At 45.9% G+C, this 22,719-nt stretch overlaps 2 protein-coding genes across 4 annotated transcripts; one reads left to right on the top strand and one right to left on the bottom strand.

The window, feature by feature from the left end:
* The first annotated feature begins 1,125 nt into the window (after window positions 1-1,125).
* On the top strand, window positions 1,126-9,633 carry CRIP3 (cysteine rich protein 3). Of its 3 annotated transcripts, XR_007953532.1 has the most exons (9): window positions 1,127-1,217; window positions 1,989-2,083; window positions 3,236-3,293; window positions 3,502-3,645; window positions 8,037-8,108; window positions 8,299-8,393; window positions 8,750-8,807; window positions 9,113-9,298; window positions 9,461-9,633. XR_007953532.1 is itself a non-coding variant. In XM_051997013.1 (8 exons), exons 1-8 carry the CDS (start codon window positions 1,175-1,177, stop codon window positions 9,172-9,174), a joined length of 627 nt encoding a protein of 208 aa, XP_051852973.1. In that variant the 5' UTR covers window positions 1,127-1,174; the 3' UTR covers window positions 9,175-9,633. The 3 variants fall into 3 exon arrangements, 2 of the variants coding, with proteins under 2 accessions (XP_051852974.1, XP_051852973.1); XM_051997013.1 differs by having other exon boundaries at window positions 9,113-9,633; XM_051997014.1 differs by lacking the exon at window positions 8,750-8,807 and having other exon boundaries at window positions 1,126-1,217; window positions 9,113-9,633.
* Window positions 9,634-9,953: 320 nt separating this feature from the next.
* On the bottom strand, window positions 9,954-21,482 carry SLC22A7 (solute carrier family 22 member 7). Its single transcript, XM_051997012.1, has 10 exons — window positions 21,055-21,482; window positions 19,908-20,011; window positions 19,451-19,605; window positions 18,461-18,629; window positions 17,989-18,112; window positions 16,341-16,450; window positions 15,671-15,885; window positions 14,711-14,819; window positions 10,737-10,943; window positions 9,954-10,570 (listed from the first exon to the last, which is right to left on the bottom strand). Exons 1-10 carry the CDS (start codon window positions 21,424-21,426, stop codon window positions 10,516-10,518), a joined length of 1,620 nt encoding a protein of 539 aa, XP_051852972.1. The 5' UTR covers window positions 21,427-21,482; the 3' UTR covers window positions 9,954-10,515.
* Between the last annotated feature and the right edge of the window lie 1,237 nt (window positions 21,483-22,719).

Raw genomic sequence — 22,719 nt, 5'->3', positions numbered from 1 at the left:
GGAGAAAAATTTGGAACACAAGGTTTTGCAAGAGTGAATGTTAAAAATGATCTTTACATGAATTTTGAAAATAATGAAAATTATCAAAAGAAATTATCAAAACAGACTGAATGCAGTAGATATGCAAATCCAACTGTCTTCTATTAAGCCAGACATTAAGGATATTTCAAAAATCTGTAAAACAATGTCACTCTTATCCCTTTTTTTCTTGTTTTGGAAAATACCATATGTGTGTTAACATGTAATGGTCTATTGTTATTTTTAAGTGAATCGATAATTAAACATAATCAGTTTTAATTTCTTAGAGTAAATATTGATAGACATAATAACCCAAATGAAGAAATTTCTTTGAGATCTTCAATAATTTTTATGTCTATAAATGCCTCCTGAGACCAAAAGTTTGGAAACTTCCTGAAGTGGTGTAAGGAGTTCTCAGTAAGGAAACTTCCTCTGCCTAAGATGTGCAACTGATAGACAGTCTTAGATATTAAGAGACTAGCTCAGACAGAGTCTCACAGCAAATGCTGGTGTCAGAGGCAGCGACTTGAACCCAGAAATCCTGACTTGGAGGTCAGATTTCTATCCACCAATAATAATAAGTAACATTTAAATAGTGTTTACCATGTGCCAGGCATTTTACAATTATTATCTCATTTGATCCTCACAACACCCTTGGGAAGTAGATTATTATCCCTACTTTACAGATGGTGAAACTGAGGCGCGCACGCGACACACACACATCCCTTCCACCTCCACCTCCGCCCATAGTTTCAAAATTCCCGGTATTGATTGCTCCAATTTCCTCCTGAGTACAGGGTCCACCCAGCCCGGCCACGGATGCCTTAGCCCTCACCCTACCTGGATGGGAACCCGATAACCGTGTCCCGCCCCAGGGAGAGAAGCATTAACAGAACCCCTCCACCATCTCGGTGCCCCGTTTGATGTCCATCCACCTCCAGCTCCCCCCCTCCCCGAGAAATTGCACCTTCAGGCAGCGCCGGTGAAGAAGCCCCGAGTCCCCAGGTACAGCCAATTGTAACCGAGATGCAGCGGCCGATGTCCAATGAGGCTTGGGAGTGCGACGGCGGGCGGGGTCGGAAGGGAGCCCAAGTGGGCTTAAGTCACCCGAGCCGCGAGCCCCAGTGTCCAGAGCAGCTCAGAAGCCTTAGGAGCCATGAGCTGGACGTGCCCGCGCTGCCAGCAGCCCGTGTTCTTCGGTGAGACCAGGGGAATCTGGGGGAGACGCAGGGATGGGTTTGGGGGAGACGCTGGGAACAAAGCTTGGAGAAGTTGAGAAAATTTGAGAGTCTGGGAGTGAGTTTGGGGAAGATCTGGGGGATACCTTGGGAGGCAGTTTGTGGGGGAAACCCCAGGGTACAAAGAAGTTAAGAACTCTGATAAGGTTTTCGGGATACTCTGGGAGCCAAGTAGTGGGGGAGACCTGTGTTAGATATAGACGAGACAATGGGATGAAAGTTTGGTGAAAACATTGGGAAGAGTTATTTGAGGAAGTAATTATAGGATGTAATTTAGGATGTGGTAAGTTCTGGGAGGCCCCAGAACCTGAAGACAGAATCGGAAAGGTCCCAGGGTTTCCACTCCTTTGCAGTTAGTTCTGTATGATATGCCTCTGTAGCTGGAATAGGCGATCCATCCCCCATTTCCCCGAGTAGAGTCTCAAGACGTGAGTCCCTTTCTGCTGTTTTTTGGGGTGAATGGGCCTAAGATTGGATATTAAAAATTGGCAAAGATTCAAAAGAGTGGGCTCCCCGGAAGGAGAAGGGGGCAGACTGGAAGGAAGGTAGGTAGAGTGGGAGAATGAGGGGTGGTATCTACTAAGACTCAAGGATTGAGGAAGAGCGATAACGAGAGCATTCTCTTCTGTAACACCCTTCTGTCCCCTGTCACCCCATTACTAAAATCCCTGAGGGGCTGAACTGCAAACGGAGATCCTGACGCTCCATTGTCCACTCCGTTCCTTCTCACAGCTGAGAAGGTGAGCTCCCTGGGTCAGAACTGGCATCGATTCTGCCTGAAATGTGAGCGCTGTCACAATGTCCTAGCTGCGGGTGGACACGCTGAGGTGAGGCCCCTATTGGGAGAGGAGGAGAAGAGAGGGAAGGGAAGGGGAGGAGAGAGAAGCTATGACCTCAATGGGTAGAGAGATAAGCAGAAGGGGTGTCCAGATTATCAGCCCTGAATACCCTGCCTGGCTGAACTTTTTGTGCCTGGATCGTGTCTCTGTTATCTGAATGCCCTTTCTAGCTCCCTCTCTCAGTCCCTAAGTCAATCTCTCCCTGAGGCACAGTGAAGAGAGCACTGGGCCTGGAGTCAGGAAAATCTGGACACAGAAATTTATTAGTTGTGTGACACTGGATCACTCTGCCTCGGCTTCCTCATCTGTAAAATGAAGGAAATAATAATTCCCCTCTCACAGGTTTGGGCGAGGATCAATGAGATAATAATCACAAAGCTCTTAGCAAAGTATCCGGCATATAGTAAGCACCATATAAATGTGTTATGTCATTTCCCCCCATATTTCCAACCCAGTTCTAGCTTCTCCAACCCCTAATTGATTGATTGTTTAATTTAACTTTGTTTAATTTGTTTAAACTAAAAAAAAAAATTGTTTAATTTAAAAAAAACTAAATTGTTTAATTTAAGTGAAAGTTTAATCAGCCACCATTCCCATACCACACTCTCTCACCTGCCTATTGCCAACTTTGACATCAGGGAAACTCAACTTCGTCTCTATTTAATTTGAAATCCCGGTGCAGGAGTTGCATTAAAAGGAGGGGATGTTGGAGAGGGAAGGTTAAAAATGGAAGATTGTCTTCTTGTCATTGACATTCCCCTTCTGCGGTAGGTCGTGCCAGTGCCCAACTGATCCTGGGTGAGCCCCAATGTGTTGCCTGATCAGGCTAGTCATATTTGAGAGCATATAGTTTCCCTTTCCTTTTCAGTAATTGTAGGATCCAGGTTGTATTGGAAGAAATAGGGGGATTATAAATCACAGTTTTTTTGGGGCATTATGAGAAAACAGGTACTCCCTAGCTCCCTAGACAGCTTTATGTTATGAAGGTGGGTTTTGGGACCCGAAACTGTAATAGATTGTAGTGCCTCCTCAGCTGGAAAATCAGAGGCATGGGGTAGGGATGGGGGGGTCCCCTGTGAATTCTTCATTCTGCAGTGATTTTACCACTTTAATCAATTCCTGTTTTCTTCCTGTGTTTAGCATAATGGAAAACCATATTGTCACAAACCATGTTATGCAGTCCTCTTTGGACCCCGGGGTAAGTGCCTGTCCCCACAAGGGATGGAGGGAGAGAAGGAGAGAGCAGCCTAAATGGGGGATATGATGAGATGGGCCTGAGAAGTGGAGCCATGGGTTTGGATTAGAGCTCACGGAAAGGATTTTGGGGGTGGTCATCTTCTGAGGCATACTAGGACACCCCCATTCTCACCCCCTACTCTCTTCTTCCTCTCTGTTCTGCCTTTCAGGAATCAAGATTGGTGGAGTGGGCTCCTACATGGAAGAACCCCCCCATCCTCCAGCTCCCATCACCACCATGCCTTTGACCACTGGAAGCTTCAGTCCACCCAGGAGCAGGACAGGCCTCCCTCAGGCCAAGAGGGCGAGGAGGAGTAAGTGCCCTTTTGGAGTAAGTGGAGTATATAGCATCAGAAAACCTTACCTCTGAGTCAGCTTCTTACCCATTCTGGGGTAGCAGGGAGGCAGAATTACCGGGCAAGAACAGAGTTTTTCACTCCAATATCCTCATTTCTGGGCCAGAAATAATAGCCATCTTTGTGCCATCTCTTGTTTTTTCATGACATAGTTTGAGATCCATATATTGTGTAATCTTAGGCAAATTTCTTAAGAGCAGCAATGTCAAATTCAAACAGAAACATCCCTATTGATTTAGGAAAACACGGGTTGACATTATGTATGCTATATATATATAAAATTTTGTTAAAGCATTTCTCAATTACATTTTAATCCGATTACTATCAGGATTTGACATCTTTGCTCTAAGGCTGTAAGAGGGTTGAGCTGGAAGGTGCTGACCTGAATTGGTAGAGGGAGTTTGCTCACTGTGGAGTTCTCTGTACCAATGAGATCACAAATCCATTCTCAAGTTCTGTCTCATTGGACACTTATGCCAATTCTGTGAGGTGGGCAGGATGAGCTCTCTGCATTCATGACAAAGATGATTCCCAAATCTGTGTATCCAGCTCCCCTGAAATGTCATCCTACATTTCCATCTGGCTGCTGGAAATCTCCTCATAGACGTCCCACTGGCATCTCAAACTTCCACATGTCCCAAATAGAAACTAGTATGTTTTGATCTAAACCTCCCCTCTCCCTCCATCCTTCCTTCCACCTCGGTTTCCCTGTCTCAGTGGAGAATGCCTCTCTTCTGCTCACTCCATCACCTTGGGGTGCTTTGGTTTGTTCCTTTTCTTTATCTGGTCCATTGTGCCAACAGTCATCAAACCTTATTGATTCTATCTCCAAAGCACCTGTCAAATTTATTTCCTTTCTCTCCACTTCTATGGCCTCTATGCTAATTCAAGTTTCTTACCTCACTACTATTATAAAGGCCCCCTAACTACGCCCATCCTGATGGAGTCTCTCTCTTCAAGCATCAGAGGCATGGGGTAGGGATGGGGGTCCCCTGTGAATTTTTCATTCTGCAGTGATTTTACCATTGCATCCATCCATTCATCCATCATCACAAAACTGCCAAAATTATCTATCAAAGAAACAATGCTGCTAGCTCTTTTTCCGGCCCAGAAACTTGCTCCCTATTGTCCCTGTGTTTCTTCCTCTTATAAAAGAAAACACAAAATTCTTCAGCCTGGCATTTAAGCTCCATCATATCCCAATCCATCCTTCCTGCCTTATCCCCTTCACACACCCTATGCTATAGTTGAGGAAGGGGGTCCCAGCTGTTGGCAGAATACATCTCAGAAAGGAGAGAATAGTGCCTTCAGAAACACATTTGGAAGACTTCTTATATTTACCTCAAACTTTAGGCCTTGTTTAGTTTTATCTGTGTAACATATATTTATTAATATATCTATTGCAAAATATTTTATTATATAAATTATTATATAATTATTCTATAAATTATATATAATTATATAAATTATTTATATATAAAATATATATCTATTCTAAAACATTTATCATTTTACATTATTTATATTTTAAAACTTATTATTTGTATTTCTATATTATATATTATGGTCATTATATTAGGACCTAGAAATAGTATATATTTATTTATATATCTATTATAAAATATTTATTTTATATACATTTTTATAGGTGTACCTATTATATATTTATTTCATATTATATATTATTTATTTATAGGTTTTTTATTTCTGTATAATATATACACATTATTTATTTATTAAGAGAAGTATTTTATATTATTTTATACAAATTATTATGAACATATAATAGCAAAATGTTATCTATTTCTTCATATATTTATTATTTATTTTGTACATTTTATATGTGCATATATATTTATTTTGATTTATTATATATTATTTATTTTATGTTTAATATAATATGTACATATTACATATTTATTAATATAATAATATATTTGTTAATCATGTACTGTGTGTGGCCCACAGAGCAAGGCAGTAGGAAAATAAAAATTAGTGCACAGCAGAGAGAGGGAAACTTTACTTTGTATTTTGGATCTGGTCCTTTGTGTGACCTTGGACAGGTCATTTACCTCTTCAGAGCTTCAGTTTTTTCATGTGTAAAAAGGGGTGTTGGATTAGCTCAGCTCTAAGCCTCCCTCAGCTGGTCAAGCCCCTGTGAGATTTTTTGAATTGAATGAGGAAACTGAGATGGAGAAAAGTTAACAAACGGGACTTGACCTGAGGTCACACGGCTATTCAGAGGCGCATCTGGGACCAAAAGCAGGTGGCTCACTCAGTCCAGTGCCGTGGAAAGGTGTGACAATAGTGATCTTTGTCTCTTAACTTCTCCCCTTCTTTTCAATGTCTGTATTTGGAGGTTTGGGCTGGGAAAGCCTTGATGCCCCCTCTGCCTCCTTTCCCTCCCATTCCCCCCAGCCCAAATAAGCACTGACACTACACTCTCCAACACCCGACACCACCTGCCCTGGGCTCCAGCTCCAATGTCCGGCTCAGGTTTCTCAGGGATTGAGTTGCTGCTGATTGGGGCCAGGCAGGCGGGCAAGAGGGGGTTGGCACCTTGGCACCAAAGAGCAGGATGACCAGGGCTCCTGGGGGAATAGGAAGAAGAATGGTAAGAACTGCTGAGACTGGGTGAGAGGGTGACGGTGAAATGTAGGGGGGTGAGAGAAAAAGAGACAGACAGAGAGAGAGGACAGGAAGGAAAGAGAGACAGACAGACAGACAGAGAGACAGGCAGAGAGACAGAGACAGAGAGAGACAGAGACAGGAAGGAAAGGAAAGAGAGAGAGAGACAGAGAGACAGAGACAGAGAGAGAGACGGACAGGAAGGAAAGGAAAGAGAGAGAGAGAGAGACAGAGAGAGAGACGGACAGGAAGGAAAGGAAAGAGAGAGAGACAGACAGACAGACAGTCAGGCAGAGAGACAGAGACAGAGAGAGAGAGAGACAGGAAGGAAAGGAAAGAGAGAGAGACAGAGAGACAGAGACAGAGAGAGAGACGGACAGGAAGGAAAGGAAAGAGAGAGAGACAGACAGACAGAGAGACAGAGAGAGAGACGACAGGAAGGAAAGGAAAGAGAGAGAGAGAGAGAGACAGACAGAGAGACAGAGACAGAGAGAGAGACGGACAGACAGAGAGACAGGCAGAGAGACAGAGACAGAGAGAGAGATGGACAGGAAGGAAAGGAAAGAGAGAGAGACAGAGAGAGAGACGGACAGGAAGAAAGGAAAGAGAGAGAGACAGAGACAGAGACAGAGAGAGAGACGGACAGGAAGGAAAGGAAAGAGAGAGAGAGAGACAGACAGACAGACAGTCAGGCAGAGAGACAGAGACAGAGAGAGAGAGAGACAAGAAGGAAAGGAAAGAGAGAGAGACAGAGACAGAGACAGAGAGAGATGGACAGGAAGGAAAGGAAAGAGAGAGAGAGAGACAGACAGACAGACAGTCAGGCAGAGAGACAGAGACAGAGAGAGAGAGAGAGGCAAGAAGGAAAGGAAAGAGAGAGAGAGAGACAGACAGTCAGGCAGAGAGACAGAGAGAGACAGTCAGGCAGAGAGACAGAGAGACAGAAAGGAAAGGAGAAAGAGACAGAGAGAGAAAACAAGAGAGAGAGAGAGACATAGACAGAGAGACAGAGAGGAAAGGAGAAAGAGACACACGGAGAGAAACAGAAAGAGAGAGAGAGAGAAACAGACAGAAAGGAAAGAGAAAGAGACATATAGAAACAGAGAGACAGAGAAAGACAGAAAGAGACAGAGAGAGAGAGAGAGAGAGGGAGGAAGGGAGACAGACAGGAAGGAAAGGAAAGAGAGAGAGACAGACAGAGAGACAGCCAAAGACAGAGACACACAGAAAGGAAAGGAGAAAGAGACACACAGAGAGAAATAGAGAGAGACAAAGAGACAGGGACAGACAGGAAGGAAAGAGACACAGAGAGAAAGAAAAACAAAGAGAGAAAAAGAAAGAGAAATACAGAGACACAGAGAGACAGACAAAGAGAGACAGAAAGACAGACATAGAGAGACAGAGACAGAGAGACAGGGACAGAGACAGAGAAAAACAAAGAGACAGGTAGGAAAGGAGAAAGAGACACAGAGAGAGATACACACAAGAGAGAGAAAAACAGAGAGACGACAATAGACTGAGGCAGACAGAGAGAAGGCAGTAGAGGGGGGCAAGAAGATGGGACACTGGAAAAGAACACTTCGTGAGGGGCACTTGAACTTGGGCTCTTTGTGGAGGGAAGCACAAGCCCCTTCAGCAGACCATCCCTTTGCCCAGTTCTGATGAGGATGGGCTCTGGATAGGTTGCTCCGGGGTCCAACCCAAGTCTCTTGTTTCCTAAGGCCCAACACAGGTGAAGACGTATGCCGGTGAGACCTCCCTGTGTCCTGGCTGTGGGAACCCCGTTTACTTTGGTGAGTTGGGAGGAGCAAGTCAGAGGCAGGTCTGGGCCGTTGGGATGGGCAGGCCGGGGCTGGAGAGACTGCCGGGGAGGAGATCAGAGCCCTCTCGCTCCTGTCACTCCTGCCCAGGCAGGACCCACATGGCACCCGGGGAACAACCCCTCAGCCATCCTCTGGGTACCACGACCTTTCTTTCTACTAGCTGAGAAGGTGATGTCCCTGGGCAGGAACTGGCATCGGCCCTGTCTCCGATGCCAGCGCTGCCGCAAAACCCTAACAGCGGGGAGCCACGCCGAGGTAAGCTGGGGTCTGATTGATGCAGGTGGGACAGGGAGTGCCCAGGGAAGTCTGGGAGCCAGACACAGACATAGTTGGGGGAGGGAGCTCAGAGTTCCAGAACCCCAGAGCCATGGAACATGAAAGAGATTACCTAGTCTCCCCCCTTCATCTTAAAGATGGGGAAACTGAGGCTCAGAAAAGGTAAATGATTTGACTGAAGCTGCAGGTAATCTCTGGAGGGGGAAGAAGGAAGAGTGGGAACAGGGGCCAGGGGAGACTCAGGAAGCTGCAGAGAGCCCTGGAAGAAAAGTGGAGACTAGGTGGGGCAGAAGGATTTAAGGTAGGACTAAATCAAGTTCCCGCTGTGTTCCCAGCATGATGGTTTCCCGTACTGCCACATCCCTTGCTACGGATACCTGTTTGGGCCCAAAGGTGGGAGCCCCAATCCCAGCAATAACCAAGCTGAAATGCACTTCACTTGCATAGCTTATGCATGATTTGCATGTAGTTCCCTTCAATATTAAACCGCTTCTCCTTCACTTTGCCCATTTCTTCCCAGCTCCCTACATTCTTCCCTTACTGCCTTCCTTTCCCTTCTCCCTCACTGTCCTCCCTTCCCTTCTCTCCTAGTGTCTCCCCAGTCTCCTTCCCTCTCATATCCACACCTCCTCCCTCTTTCCTTCTTCCCCAATGTCCCCTCAGGACCTTCAAGTGACTCTACTCTTCCACCCTTCCAGGTGTGAACATTGGTGACGTCGGCTGCTACATCTATGACTCCATAGAGTTGAAATCTGACTGAGAAGCTAATCAAAGAATCTGTTTTCCCTGCCCTGGATCCCTCCCAGGCTCTTCCCATCTCCCAGGTTGAACAAAAGGCTCAGAGATTTCCATCCTTTCAGACTGGACAGGGATTAGTGTTCCAGGTAGTTGCCAGGCTTCATCCCCCATTCCCATCCCGGTTGATGGTTTACACTTCTCCCCTTTGTGCCCGCCATGCACTGGATGATGGAAGGATGAGGGGTGGCAGGACAGGAAAAGGTTGAAGATGCCCTTTATCTTCCTCTAATACTCAGCATGTTCCTCAGACCTTTGGCTTCAGAACAATCCAAGTTCGGGAGGAAGAACTGGGGAGGAGGGGAGCCAAGCCCACCCTCCAGTGACGTCAAAGAAGGCCACCTTTCTCTGTAGGTGTCCCTGCACTTCTACCTTCTCCCCTCCCCTTCCTTGAAGTTCACCCAATAAAAGAGTTTGCTCCTTTCGTCTCGGCTTCCCCTTCCTTTAGCATCCAGGACAAAGCAAGGGAGGACTGGCTGGGAACTGAGGATAGGCATCAGCCAGCTGAATGTTCCTCCTCCAGGATGGAGCATGAGCCAGCCATGTTAGCAGGCAGTTCCAGGCTTCAGCATCCAGGAAGAGGAGACAGCCCTTTTCCTTTGGGGACCAACAGAGCGTCCCAGGTACTGTAGGTGTGTCTCCTGCTGGTCTCCCCCCGGAACAGCGTCAGAGAGAAGGCTGTGGATCCCGCCAGCTATACCAGGTCACCAGAGTCCTCAAAGTACAGGATCTCATACTCTCCAAAGCACTTGACAGGTATTTTTTTTTCATCTGATCCTCACAACAGCCCTGTGAGGTAGGCTGGGCATGTGGTATTATCACCATTCCACAAGTGAGGGAGAAACAGACCCACTGGACCAACAAAACCGGGACTAGCCCCCAGGCTTTCTTGAAGCCCTGTCCCCAGGATGGAGACACCCCCCCCCAAGTAGGGATCAGAAGAGCATCCCTGGAGGCAGCCCCTTTACTGGAGGAAGTTATGCAGAGACTTGTGAGGATGTGAGGGGCTAGGCCATCTCTAAAGTCTGTTCCAACTCTTTTAAGAGTGTTAGGGTGGCTCAGTGAGTGCACTGTTCTGCCCCATCCTGGGATGGTTGGGGTTTGTCAGCCCTGTCCCTCACTCCTTGCCCCAAGGACCAACCAGAAAGAGATGGGGTCATTGCTCACTTTGTGGTATCGGGACTTAGAGCCAGAAGGGACCTTGGAGAGTTAGCCTAGTCCTCTTATTTTACAGGTGAGCACGGCAGCTAGCAGAGCTAGGATTCTTGATCCCACATGTGGTGCTCTTTGCTCAGCACTGTGATGCTTAATCTTGCAGCACCTTCATGTGCATCTCCTCTTCCTGGGCCTTTGGCAAGGTCCTGAGGAAGAGAACATCAGATGGTAGAAGTAGACAATCCACTGTCCCTGCCCCAACCTGGGACTCTCCTCCCCGCCCCCTGCAGCCTTCTGCCCCAGGCTGGATCGGAGTGAGGGTATTCCCTTCATAGTGAGGATGTAGGGATTCATTAAGGTTCCCCAACGTACCTCTTTTCTTCCACATCCTGGATGGTTTCAGGAAGCTTTGCATGACGAGTTTCTGGCAGCAAGAGGGCAGTGGCCGAAGCCAGAAGGGCAATCCCACCATAGGTGACCTTGGGCAGTGAGGACCACGTCCCCTCCAGCAAGGTGGCCAGTGGTGCGAGGGAGCCCCCCAGCCGGCCCACGAGAGCTGTCAATCCCAACCCTGTCTGTCTGTGCCAGGGAAGCAGAACAGAGGATTCAGAGGGAGGGGGTGAACCAGTGCCTCAAACTACCCATCTCTGACAACTGATGGACAGCATGTCCGCTCTGCCATGGCCATCTGACAAACTTCCTTCACCAATCATAGAGGTCTAACATGAATAAAGAGCTTAGAGCGCCATTGCTCTCTCAGACAGAGACAGAGAAACACAGAAAGAGCCAAGCTCTTGAGAGAGCTCTAAAATCTTTTATTCCAAGAGAGAGAGACAGAAACAGAGACAAAGACAGAGAGAGAGAGAGAGAGAGAGAGACAGAGACAGAGACAGAGAGAGAGGAAAAAGGAGAGGGAGAGAGAGAGGGGAAAAAGGAGAGGGACAGGGATAGGGACAGAGAGACAGAAAGAGAGAGAAAGAGAGAGAGAGAGAAAGGAGGGAGAGAGGCCTGAATACATGCTCTAAGCTCTTTATTGAGTCACATTGAATTGAATGAGACCTAGTGATGCCCATGGGTATCTGCCTTTCTCTGCATCTTCTAGCTAAGCTTGAAGACGTCATAGATTCCAGGTTAAGAACCTACCACCCTGGGTAATGAGGTGTAATCCCTATTTTACAGATGAGAAAACAGATTCAAGGAGATTAAAAGATATAGCCAATAGTAAGTGATTGAGACTGTCTTGAACTGAGTGTCATTTGAATTCATGAAAATAAGTTTTCCTGATTCCAAGCCAGTGGTTTTTCAATCTGCCACCTAACTGCCTTCTAAAGCTTGTATATCCTCCATATTTGATAATGATACTCTATCCAAAGAACACGATTAATAAATGTTCATGAAATTGAAAAAAAAAAAAAAGATATAGCCAAGGTGACATAGCTGGAAGTGGCGGAACTGATTTAAACCCTTCCAAATCGAATGTCTCATTCTTGTCCTCCTCATCCTCCTCCACATCTCTCATACTGTTAGGAATTTAAAGGGATCAGTTAGTCGAAACCCCCTCGTTCTAGACGTCAAGAACCTCAGGCCCAGAAAAGGGAAGTTTATGACTAGTTAAGAATCGAAGCTAAGGCGAGCCAGGTCTTCAGACTGCAAATCCAGAGCTCTTTCCATTAGACTGCTCTCCTCTAATATCTTATTTGAGAGACGATGTCATAGATAGAACACAGGATTTGGGAATGGAAGACCTGCTTTCAAATCATGCTTCTGATATTAAGTAGTTAATGTGACTGTGGGAAAATCCATCTCTTTTAACCATGTACAACTTTCTAAGATTATATACAAAATGCAGAGGAAATTGCCTCATGCGGGTAATTTGATCCTCAAGACCAAAGCTTTCCCTTGAAGGATACTGAGCCTATTATGCAGGATAAGGCTTTTCACTTCCCCTCTTCTAACATCTATACACGGTTTGCTGTTGGCGATGGTCAATTGTTGTTGCTGAGTTGAGCTATTTAATGGACTCTTTAAGGTCCATTTGGGAATTCCTTGGCAAAGTTCTGGAGTGGTTTGCCATTCCTCCGCTGATTCATTTTACAGATGAGTAAATTGAGGCAAACAGTGTTAAGTGACTTCCCCAAGGTCATACAATTGGTAAATGTCTCAGGTCAGATTTAAACTCAGATCCTCCTGACTCTGGGGTCAGTGTGCTATCTAACTACCCAGCTGCCTGTACACAGGTGGGATCAGGTTAAAATGAATACTCGGACAGCTCTGACTAGGAAAAGAAGTCTTAAAATGTCCATTTTTTGCAAGATTTCCATTTATTTTTTGAAATGGAGTAAGGTATTATTGTGCCTGTATAACCTCTATCTGATTGCTCACTGTCTCAAGGATGGAGGGAGGGATGGAATTTGGAACTCTAAACTTTATTTTTAAATGTCAAAAATAAAAAGTTAATAACCTGTCCCCACCCACACTAGATTCTTGAAGGCAGAGTACATCCATGGTTATCACTGTACCTAATAATACAATGAATTGGAATTAGAAGACACTTAAATATTAGTGAATAAATCAATGAAAAAATATTTTAAATTGCTTTAACACACAATTGGGGAAAAATAAAACATATTATTTTTTCTGATTGAGTAAGGGCAGGGAGGAGGTGGATTGATGCTTGGTATTTGAATGTCCCATTTTTTTAGTCTCAGTTGGGAGCTAGCTGTCCCCTGTTTCTGCTCAGTATCCTCTTGACTCACTATTGAAGCAGGGAGGTCTGCTTCCATTCATTGTCCTGTGTTCCCACCCCAGCTCTGGGAGGCAGACATAGTTTATAATCCAAGTGCCCCCCCAAAACAATAGGTAATAAGTATCAATAGCTGCTATTTATGTATCAGAATTCCAGAATTGGAAGGCACTTCAGGAATGACTCAGTCAACTCTGTGCGAGATTAAAACAGAGATGAAATCCCACTTATGACAACTCTAGCTTTCAAATACGGGGTGCCCAAAAGTATTAATATCAATTTAAGCCTATTAACTCACTAAAACTTTTGGGATACATTGTACAGACTTTTAATGACTTCTCCACCCCTACCTCCCACATTGGACAGCTCCAATCTTTCCTTAAATTGAGCCTAAATCTTCCTCTTTGCACCTTCCACTTATTAATCTTAAATGGAAGTGCAACCCATGGGATCTAGCAGAACTCTTAATTTCTACTAACAACATTGTGAGTTTTTGTTTATTTTGGTATTTTGGTTTTTGATGGCAATTGGGATTTGATTATTTGTCCAGGGTCACACAACTGGCAAGTGTCTGAGGTTGAATTTGAACTCAGGTTCTCCTCAAATCAAGGCATTTTAAATGCTTGAAGACAGCTATCCTCTTCCCATGTCATCTCTGCCCCTTTATTCAGATCCTTCTCTGGCAAACCCTCCAGTGCTATCCTTCCCAATTGCAGAACAATTGCAGTTCTTATCTACTTAGCCTGACAAACAGATGTTTGTTCAATTTAATTGATTTGAGTTCAATTTAATTGCATTTTATAGATGAGGCTCAAGGTCACATAATAGCTACAGAGTGGAGGAAGGAAGCCAGATTTCTATACTCTTCTAACAGCGACAGACATAACAACAGACGCCTTATTTCATTTCAGATATGCAGACAGATGTCCTGCACAGACAGACTAGCTCTGATGTTTCTTGGGGTTACCAAGTGCTAAGTATCGCTCTGGATAGCAGAGTCTAGATAGAGGTGGTGTGTGTGTGTGTGTGTGTGTATGTGTGTGTGTGTGTGTGTATGTGTGTGTGTGTGTGTATGTGTGTGTGTGTGTGTGTACATCCAAGTGTGTATGAGATGCAGAGGAAGAAGAAAAAGGAGGAGAGAGAGAGAGAAAAACACACAGAGAGAATAGAGACAGAAAAACTAAAAGAAAAGGTAGAGTAGGAGAAAGACAAAGAGCTGGAGAGAAGACAAAGAGAAAAAAGACACACACAGAGAGAGAGCAAGACAGAGACACAGAGAGAGGGAGGAGGGGGAGAGAGACAGAGACAGAGAGACAGACACAGAGAGAGCAAGACAGAGAGAGACACAGAGAGAGGGAAAAGGGGGAGAGAGAGAGAGAAGGAGAGACAGACAGAGAGAGAGAGCAAGACAGAGACACAGAGAGAGGGAGGAGGGGGAGAGAGAGAGAGAGAGAGAAGGAGAGACAGACAGAGAGACAGAGAGAGAGAGAGAAATCTCAGAAGGTGGGAAAGAGGGGTAGGAGGTGGAGTGGTTTCTAGATGAAGCTCTGATCATGACCTAAATGAGACAGGGTGAAGATTGGTAATTGGGTCCCAGACTCACCTCAGTACAGTGGGGTACAACTCTGATGTGAACAGGTAGGCAGTAGTAAAGGCTGCTTCTGAAAAGCCTTTTCCAGCCACTCCCAGGACCAGTTTCCACGCCACCACCCCTGGGAGGGAGGAGAATGCTGGGGAGTGACTAGGGATCTTTGCTGGGCAGCATGTCAGGGGTGGGGAGAAGTGGGGTGGATAGGTAGGAGCTATGTCACCCAGAGAGTGAGTTTTTTTTTGGAATCATAGAGACATAGAATTTTGAAGAGTTAGAAAGATCACAGCTACAAGCATAGGATTTAGACCTTAAAGGAAGCTTAGAGATCATCTAGTCCAAGAGACCATTTTATAAATGAGGGAATTAAGGACTAGATTCTAGGAAAAATGACTTGCCCAAGGTCATACAATCTGTTGTCAAACCAGAACCTTAAGGTCCTGACTCCCAATCCAGTACTCTTTTCTAGTACATCAAAGATCCTTGACAAAAGGAAAGAATTTAGTCTCCAAGGGATAGAAGAGGGAAAAGGAAAATTAGAAAGGGAAAGAGAGGAAAGGTGGAAGTGAGGAAAGAAGTGAAGAAGGAAGGAAGAGAGAAAAGGAGGGGAGAATGGAAGGAAAGAAATGAAAGGGAGAACAGAGGGAGGAAGAAAGGAAGAGAAGGAGGAAAGAAGGGAGGAAAGAAAAAAGAAGGGTAGGAAGAATAGAGGGAGAGAAAGTAAGAAAGGAAAAGAAGGAAGGAAGGAAGGAAAGAAAGGAGGGAAGGAGAAAGGAAGGAAGGAAAGAAAGGAGGGCGAGAGGAAGGAAGGATAAAGTAAACAATTATTTATCAAGCCCCTGCTATGTGGCAGGCACTATACTAAGTCCTTTACAAATATTGTCTTGGAACGGGTATCGTATAGGACTTTGTATAAAGAGTGAGTCTGGAGACTGGCAGTGCAGTGAGGGTAAGGAAGGATTCCTGGGGACTCACCTGAGGGCAAGAGCAGACTAGTGCCCACAGTGAGGGCAGTGCCCAGCAGGGCCCCCACCTCAGTGAAGCGGCGCCCTGCATAGCGTATTGACAGGTAGACAATCATCTTGGAGGGCACCTCCACTGCCCCAAACAGAAGCTGTATTTGGTACAGATTCAGCCCCAGCCCTGACAGGTCCAGGCTCAGGCCATAATATGAGAAGTTCACCCCAAACCTGTAATGAGGGGAAGAGGAGGGTCTGGGACACCACAATCCCTGGCTCAGAGCCTCCCCTCAGATTCCCCACCCTCTGTCTTCCATGAGATCTCCCCTCAGATGCCTTCTTCCTTCAGACCTCCCCGCCCTGAGATTCCTTCCCTCTCCCTCACTCTCCTGTTCTCTCTTCAGTTATTCCCCCTCCCCTTACACACACATAATCCACTCTGCATCCTCCTTGTAATCTTCCCTTTGGACCTCTCCTCCTCCACCACTTCACACCCTCCCCACCAAGAAGACCCTTTTACTACCCCAGGTCTAGAACTGGGCTGAGTCTGGGTCCTCCCAAGTCCCATCCTCTCTGTGGTTTTAGGAAGGTCACTTTAAGGTGGATCCTTCTCCCTCTTCCTTCAGAGAACCCAGGTGGGAAGCCCCCCAGCCATGCCCCCGTCAGGAGGGGATCCCACTTCTCACCACACCACCATGCAGCACAGGGAGATGTGCCGGAGCCGGGGGGTCCGGAACAAGTCCAGGTAGGAAGGTCTTCTAACTATCTTTTCCCTTTCAGCCACCAGACTCAGGGCCTGCGATTAGGGAATGGGGTTTACCCAGATTTGTTGTTCATCCTTCAAAGCGGACCAGTGACATCAGGAGGGTGAGGTTTCGACTTGCAAGTGAATTGGATTTAAGTGAGGCAGGACTGTGCAAAGTCACCAGCCTTGTTCTCTCCTCTGGAGCCATCTGGTCCAGTGGCAAGGCAGAGGTCAGCGGGACTAGTGATGGCTCCCTGCTTACCCAGGAAGTTGTGGGGAATATGAAGGAGTACATAATCAGAGTCCTGGAATGGAAGAACTGAGAGAAGCCTCGGAGGTTACATGATCCAACTCACTCATTTTACACATTAGTTTGTCTTTTCTCATTTTGTTATTTTTTACTTTGTTTGTTTCCCTGGAGTCTAGGACATGGCTTGATACAAGCATTTCATAAATTGTTGATACAGAGAAAGGAAGAACTGAAACTCCTTTTTCTTTTTTTTAAATTAAAGCTTTTTGTTTTCAAAATACATGCATAAACAAGATAATTGTATAAATATATATGACTACATTCAATTTCATGTATTTTTATCATGTTTAACATATATTGGATTACTTGCCGTCTAAGGAGATGAGGAGAAGGGGGAGGAAATTGGAACATAAGATTTTGCAAAGGTCAATGTTGAAAAATTATCCATGCATATGTTTTGAAAATAAAAATCTTCAATAAAAATATATATATGCATAGATAAATTTCCTTCCCCTACTCTCTCCTAGAGAGCAAATAATTCAATATATGTTAAACATATGCAGTTCTTCTATACATATTTCCACAATTATCATGCTACACAAGAAAAATCAGATCAAAAAGAAAAAAATGTGAAACTCCTTTTTCTAGGAAAGGAAAATGATTTTGGCAAGATCATGCTTCCAAATAGTAGATGCTTCCAAATAGTAGACAGCAGGGGGACAGTTAGGTCAATAGTCAGGCTTCAGGAAGATCTGAGTTCAAATTCAGCCTCAGATACCTACTAGCTGTGTGACCCTGGGCAAGTCACTTAACTCTATTTGCCTCAGTTTCCTCATCTGTAAAATGAGTCAGAGAAGGAAATAACAAACTATTCTAATATCATTGCCAAGAAAACTGTTAGATTACTCATCTGGAACTAGAACCCACATGTCCTAATTCCCAGGTTGCTTCTCTTTCCATTACTCACTTGTGTGTCTATGTATGTGGGGGGGTGGGGGAACGGGAGATGTGGTGTTATAGTCAGTGGTAGTCATAGGGGAATCTGGTGCTTACATCCCTGTTCCCCAAGTCTATTGGACTTTCCTCCTATTTCTTGATAATAGCTTTTTTATTTTCAAAATACATGCAAAGATAGTTTTCAACATTCACCCTTGCGTTTCAAATTTTTCTCCCTCCCTTTCCCCTACCCCCTCCCTAGACAGCAAGCAATCCAATATAGGTTAAACACGTTCAATTCTTCTAAACCTATGTCACATTTAGCATTTTTTCTTCTGTTCCTAAAGGGCCAAAGGGTATGTTCGAAGATAGTGACAATTCTGTCCCCCCAACTCCACCTTACCTCAGTACTTAGTTTTTCCCTAGCTTGGGGCCGGCCATTGAGCACTGCACATCGGTGGAGGTAAAATTCGGCTTCCTTAATCCGATTCTGGGTCATAAGCCATCGGGCAGACTCAGGCACCCACCTGGAGGGCAGGAGGCAGAGGGTGGAGCCCTCCAGCCAGAGAGAAGCCTGGGATAGTGAGTGGGGCAGGCAGGAGGGATGGGGAAGCGGGGAGGAACCGAGTACCTCAAACCAAACTGATCCTGGACCTCAGCCTTACATAAGGATGGGATTGAATGCCAAGTATCTATGGAAACCCACTTTCAATGCCAAAAGGTAAAGGTACCATCCAACAAGGGAATGGAGGTTTGATTCAAACCACCCACCGGATCACCAACAATGTTCTGCTTTGGAATGCAGGGGGCTGTTGAGTCTTCCTTCCCCCCACTTCCTCTGCTCTCTGTGCCCCATGGTCACCCACTCATCTCACCAGAGACTGATGATGCCCAGGGCACAGGGCAGGGTCACAGCCAGCACCAGCCATCGCCAGTCTCGAATCAGGTAGCCAACCAAAGCCAGCAGCATCACCCCCCCAGACCAAAAGGTGCTGCCAAGGACACCAGCCATAGTGCGATGTTCAACATCTAGCCACTCTAATTCTGGGTTCCAGGAAGGTGGGCAGGGCAAGGGGGAAGAGAGAAAGAGAGACACATAGAGGGAGGGAGAGACAGAGTCTCAGAGAGAGAAAGACAGAGAGAGAGAGAGAGACAGAGAGACAGAAAGAGACAGAGACAGAGTCAGACAGAGAGACAGAGACAGAGAGTGAGAGAGAGAGAGAGAGAAAGAGAATGAGAGAGAGAGAGGGTGACAGAGTGAGAGAGAGACAGAGACAGAGAGAGAGAGAGTGAAAGAGAGAGAGAGAGAGACAGAGAGTGAGAGAGAGTGAGAGAGAGACAGAGAGAGAGAGTGAGAGACAGAGAGTGAGAGAGAGAGTGAGAAAGAGACAGAGAGAGAGAGAGTGAGAGACAGAGAGAGAGACAGAGACAGAGACAGAGGGAGTGAGAGAGAGAGAGAGAATGAGAGAAAGAAAGACAGAGACAGAGAGAGAGAGTGAGAAAGAGAGAGAGAGAGAGAAAGAAAGAGTGAGAGAGACAGAGACAGAGGGAGTGAGAGAGAGACAGAGAGACAGAGAGAGAGAGGAAATAGAAAAAAAGAGACAAAGAAATACAGATGGAAGATCTGAATTTGTCTTTATTTCACCTCTTCCGGAAGACCTGATCCTCTCCCTCCCTAAGAACAGTCCAATCCTTATAGAAGTCCTGGTTCCACTAGGACCCCAGGCTATGACCCAGTCATCCAACCAGACCCTCCCCACTTTTGTATTTCTTCCTGTGCCCACCAGGGCGGGGAATACACTCCCTCTCGTTCCATCCCTCCCCTCCCTATACCATGGAGCCCTCCACGCCCAGGGAGCTCTTACCTAGGGGCAAGACAATTATAGTGAAGCCTGCCAGGGCAACCCCTGTGAGGCTGCGGGTGATGACGAACATGACGTAGCTGACAGAAATGGTAGAGACCAGGCCCAGGGCTAGCGTGCTCATGTAGGCTACCAAGAGTAGTGGGCGTCTCCCAAACCTGGAGCAGAGTCAAGATCAGACCTTCTAAGAACTCAGGAAGGCAGCGCTCCCTCCCCCGGGAATGGAGACTTCTGGCCGGGAAATGTCCCAAAACACTTCTAGCCAGGGGATGGAGGGGTGTGTCCCAGGCCGTGGGGTTACACTGGCGTGGGGGGCAGTGGGAGGGCCCATCCTAGACAGAAAAAGATCAGAGCATGGCACCCAGGACCTAGGTGGACACTGAAGGGGCATTTTGGGCGGTACAGCCCAATTTACTTCCTTGGTTCTCTTGTTCACCCCATGCCCTCTGCACCCCTGTACCTGTCAGACAAGTATCCAAAGATCACAGCCCCCACGAGCACACCGATGAAGAAGAAGGTGGATATGGCACGATTCAGTCCTTTCCACTCGCACACTAGGTCCCACTAGATTGGGGTAAGAGTTGTAAAGGAGAGAGCTAGGCATCCCGCCTCCTTGCCTGCTGTCTGCCTTGGCCACTGCCCTAATAGCCTATGCTGGCATCCATGAAGAATACAGCCTCCCCTGAAGCCCCCACTCTCCAGAGTCCATCATCCATCACTTCTCTCCCCTCCTCTTCCCTCTGTATTACAAAGAGGCAAAGTGACACGGTCCAAACCAACTTTTTTTCCTGATATTTCCCACCAAGGTCATATACTCCACCTGCTTTCATCCTAGACCAAGGGATGGGGATAGTCTATTTCACTGTTCTTGATTTGATAGTCGACAAACAATTATTATTCTACTATTTTATGTAAAGAAGTGGGTTAGGGGCTGGGACCACTAAAACAAACCAAAAAAAATTTTCAGAGCTGGTGAAGTCCTTGGTGGGACCTTCTTTGACAGATGAGGGAAACTGAGGTTCAGAAAGGGTAAATGATTCATCCAAAAATCACACAAGGGGCAGAGCTGTGACTAGACTTCAAGTCCTTTATCCCTGTGGTCTTATTTTTTTCTATTCCACTATTCTCTTGCTCACACACTCAAGAGCATTTCCTATATGTTCAGTTACTTCCATCTTTCCCTCTTCTTGTACTGCCTATGGTAGTGGAATGAACTAGAATCAAAGGGTCCCAGAAATCCCAGGTTCAAATCTTGGCTTTGCTACTTACTAGCTATCCGACCTTGGTCATTAGTTAACTTCTCTGGAGCTCAGTAACTTTGTAAAATGAAGGGCTGTATTTTCTCAAGGTCCTTTCCCGCTTTGGATCAAATGGTCTCTTGCCTCTATCCCGGCAATATGTAAGTAGGAGAAGGGCTATCTCTTTCATTCTTAAAGTCCCTACACATTTGGCTCAGCGTGAGTCACTCTTCCCCTTTTCCCCTTCTCCAGTATCCTTAGATTCTGAGAATTAGAGGGACCCTAGAGATCCTGCATTCTAAGAAATTCTCCTCAGCCTTTTGTCTTGGGTAAGATCCAACAAACGTAACAGGAGAACGTGAGCCTTACCTCAGTGGCAATAGTAGAGTAAAACTGTGATTGGTCATAAGTCCAGCCTTCAGGACATGGCACAATTTGATCCTCCCTTTCCACCTGGCTAGTGTTGGAGAGTGGGTGTGGGTAGAGATATCGGTAGCAGGAGCTGAAGCTGCCATCAAGCTCCCGGGGCAAGTAGGCTTCCAGCCAAGCCGTCTCTAGGGTAAGGTTGTTGAGAGGCTCTTGGGCCGGCAGGGCACAATGGTGAGTGGGCACTGCGGCTATGAAAATCGGCAAGAGGAAGTTCAGAGGAAGCAGGAGCCGGGGCAGGGCCAACAGCATCACATTTCGAATCTGGAAGCGACCAAAGCCACCCACCTCCTTCAGGATCTCCTCAAAGCCCATGCCTCCCACCTGGACATGGGGCCCTGGATGTCAGGCACCCACTTGTTAAATCCACTGCCTGAACCCTGGACTCTGAGGGAAATCTAAGAGTCAGCAACCTGGGTGAGTTGAGAACCCTCCCACTGTAGGGGCCGGACTAGACTGATTCAGGGAGGTACTGCTTAGGTGGATCTATAGGCAGGCAGAGGGCCATCCGTGTCATGGGATTCCTCTCAGTCCCAAGCTCTATCTTACCGCCCCCCCAAACTCATATCAGGGTTGTTTCCCTCTTACTTAGCTCAGTATCAATACATTAGCAAGAGACATTATCCAGAAGGGGTCATTAGAGGAGGTGCATAGGGGAAGTCGGATCTGGAGAGGGAACCCGAGATAGCCTTTTGTCTGTCTTAAGATTGTAAGGGGTACAGCTAGGTGATGCAGCGGACAGAGCACCAGCCCTGAAGTCAGGAGGACCTGAGTTTAAACCTGGCCTCAGACACTTAACACTTCCTAGCTGTGAGACCCTGGGCGAGTCACTTAACTCCCATTGCCTCAGCAAAAAGATTGCAAGGTCCATCTGTGCATACCGTCTGATCCATCAGTGTCTCTACTGAGCTTATACCCCAAAGAGATCATAAAAAGGGGGAAAGGACTCATATGTGCCAAAATGTTTGTGGCAGCCCTGTTTGTAGTGGCCAGAAACTGGAAAATGAGTGGATGCTCATCAATTGGAGAATGGCTGGGTAAATTGTGGTATATGAATGTTATGGAATATTATTGTTCTGTAAGAAATGACCAGCAGGATGATTTCAAAAAGGCCTGGAGAGACTTACATGAACTGATGCTAAATGAAGTAGAACCAGGAGATCATTGTATACAGTGGCAACAAGATTATTTGAGATCTCTGATGAGCATGGCTCTTTTCCACAATGAGGTGATTCAGGACAATTCCAATGGACTTGTGATGGAGTCATCTCCATCCAGAAAGAAGACTCAAGGGACTGAATGTGGATCACAATATAGAATTTGCACCTTTTTTGTTGTTGTTTGCATGCTTTTTTTCTTTCTCATTTTTTCTTTTTTTTTGATATGATTTTTCTTGTGCAGCATAAGAAATGTGGAAATATGTATAGAAGAACTGCATGTTTAACATATATTGAACTGCTTGTTGTCTAAGGGAGAGGGGTGGGGAAAAGGGAGGGAGAAAAATTTAGAACACAGGTTTTTGCAAGGGTGAATGTTGAAAACTATCTTTACTTGTATTTTCAAAATAAAAAGCTATAATTTAAAAAAAAAAGATTTCAAGGTCTTGAA

This window comes from Antechinus flavipes, chromosome 4, assembly GCF_016432865.1.
Source record: "Antechinus flavipes isolate AdamAnt ecotype Samford, QLD, Australia chromosome 4, AdamAnt_v2, whole genome shotgun sequence".
NCBI lineage: Eukaryota > Metazoa > Chordata > Mammalia > Dasyuromorphia > Dasyuridae > Antechinus > Antechinus flavipes.
Note: the sequence above shows the minus strand (reverse complement) of the source record. Positions and strands in the feature narration are given on the sequence as shown.

Coding starts and splice junctions, on each gene's coding strand:
- CRIP3 (XM_051997013.1), top strand. CDS start 1,175: ATGAGCTGGACGTGCCCGCGCTGCCAGCAGCCCGTGTTCTTCG. Junction 3,646..8,036: donor GGCCAAGAGGGCGAGGAGGA/GTAAGTGCCCTT, acceptor TTGTTTCCTAAG/GCCCAACACAGGTGAAGACG. Junction 8,808..9,112: donor ATACCTGTTTGGGCCCAAAG/GTGGGAGCCCCA, acceptor CCACCCTTCCAG/GTGTGAACATTGGTGACGTC.
- SLC22A7 (XM_051997012.1), bottom strand. CDS start 21,426: ATGGGCTTTGAGGAGATCCTGAAGGAGGTGGGTGGCTTTGGTCGCTTC. Junction 18,113..18,460: donor CTGGGCATCATCAGTCTCTG/GTGAGATGAGTG, acceptor CCTGCCCTCCAG/GTGGGTGCCTGAGTCTGCCC. Junction 15,886..16,340: donor CTGTGCTGCATGGTGGTGTG/GTGAGAAGTGGG, acceptor CCCTCATTACAG/GTTTGGGGTGAACTTCTCAT.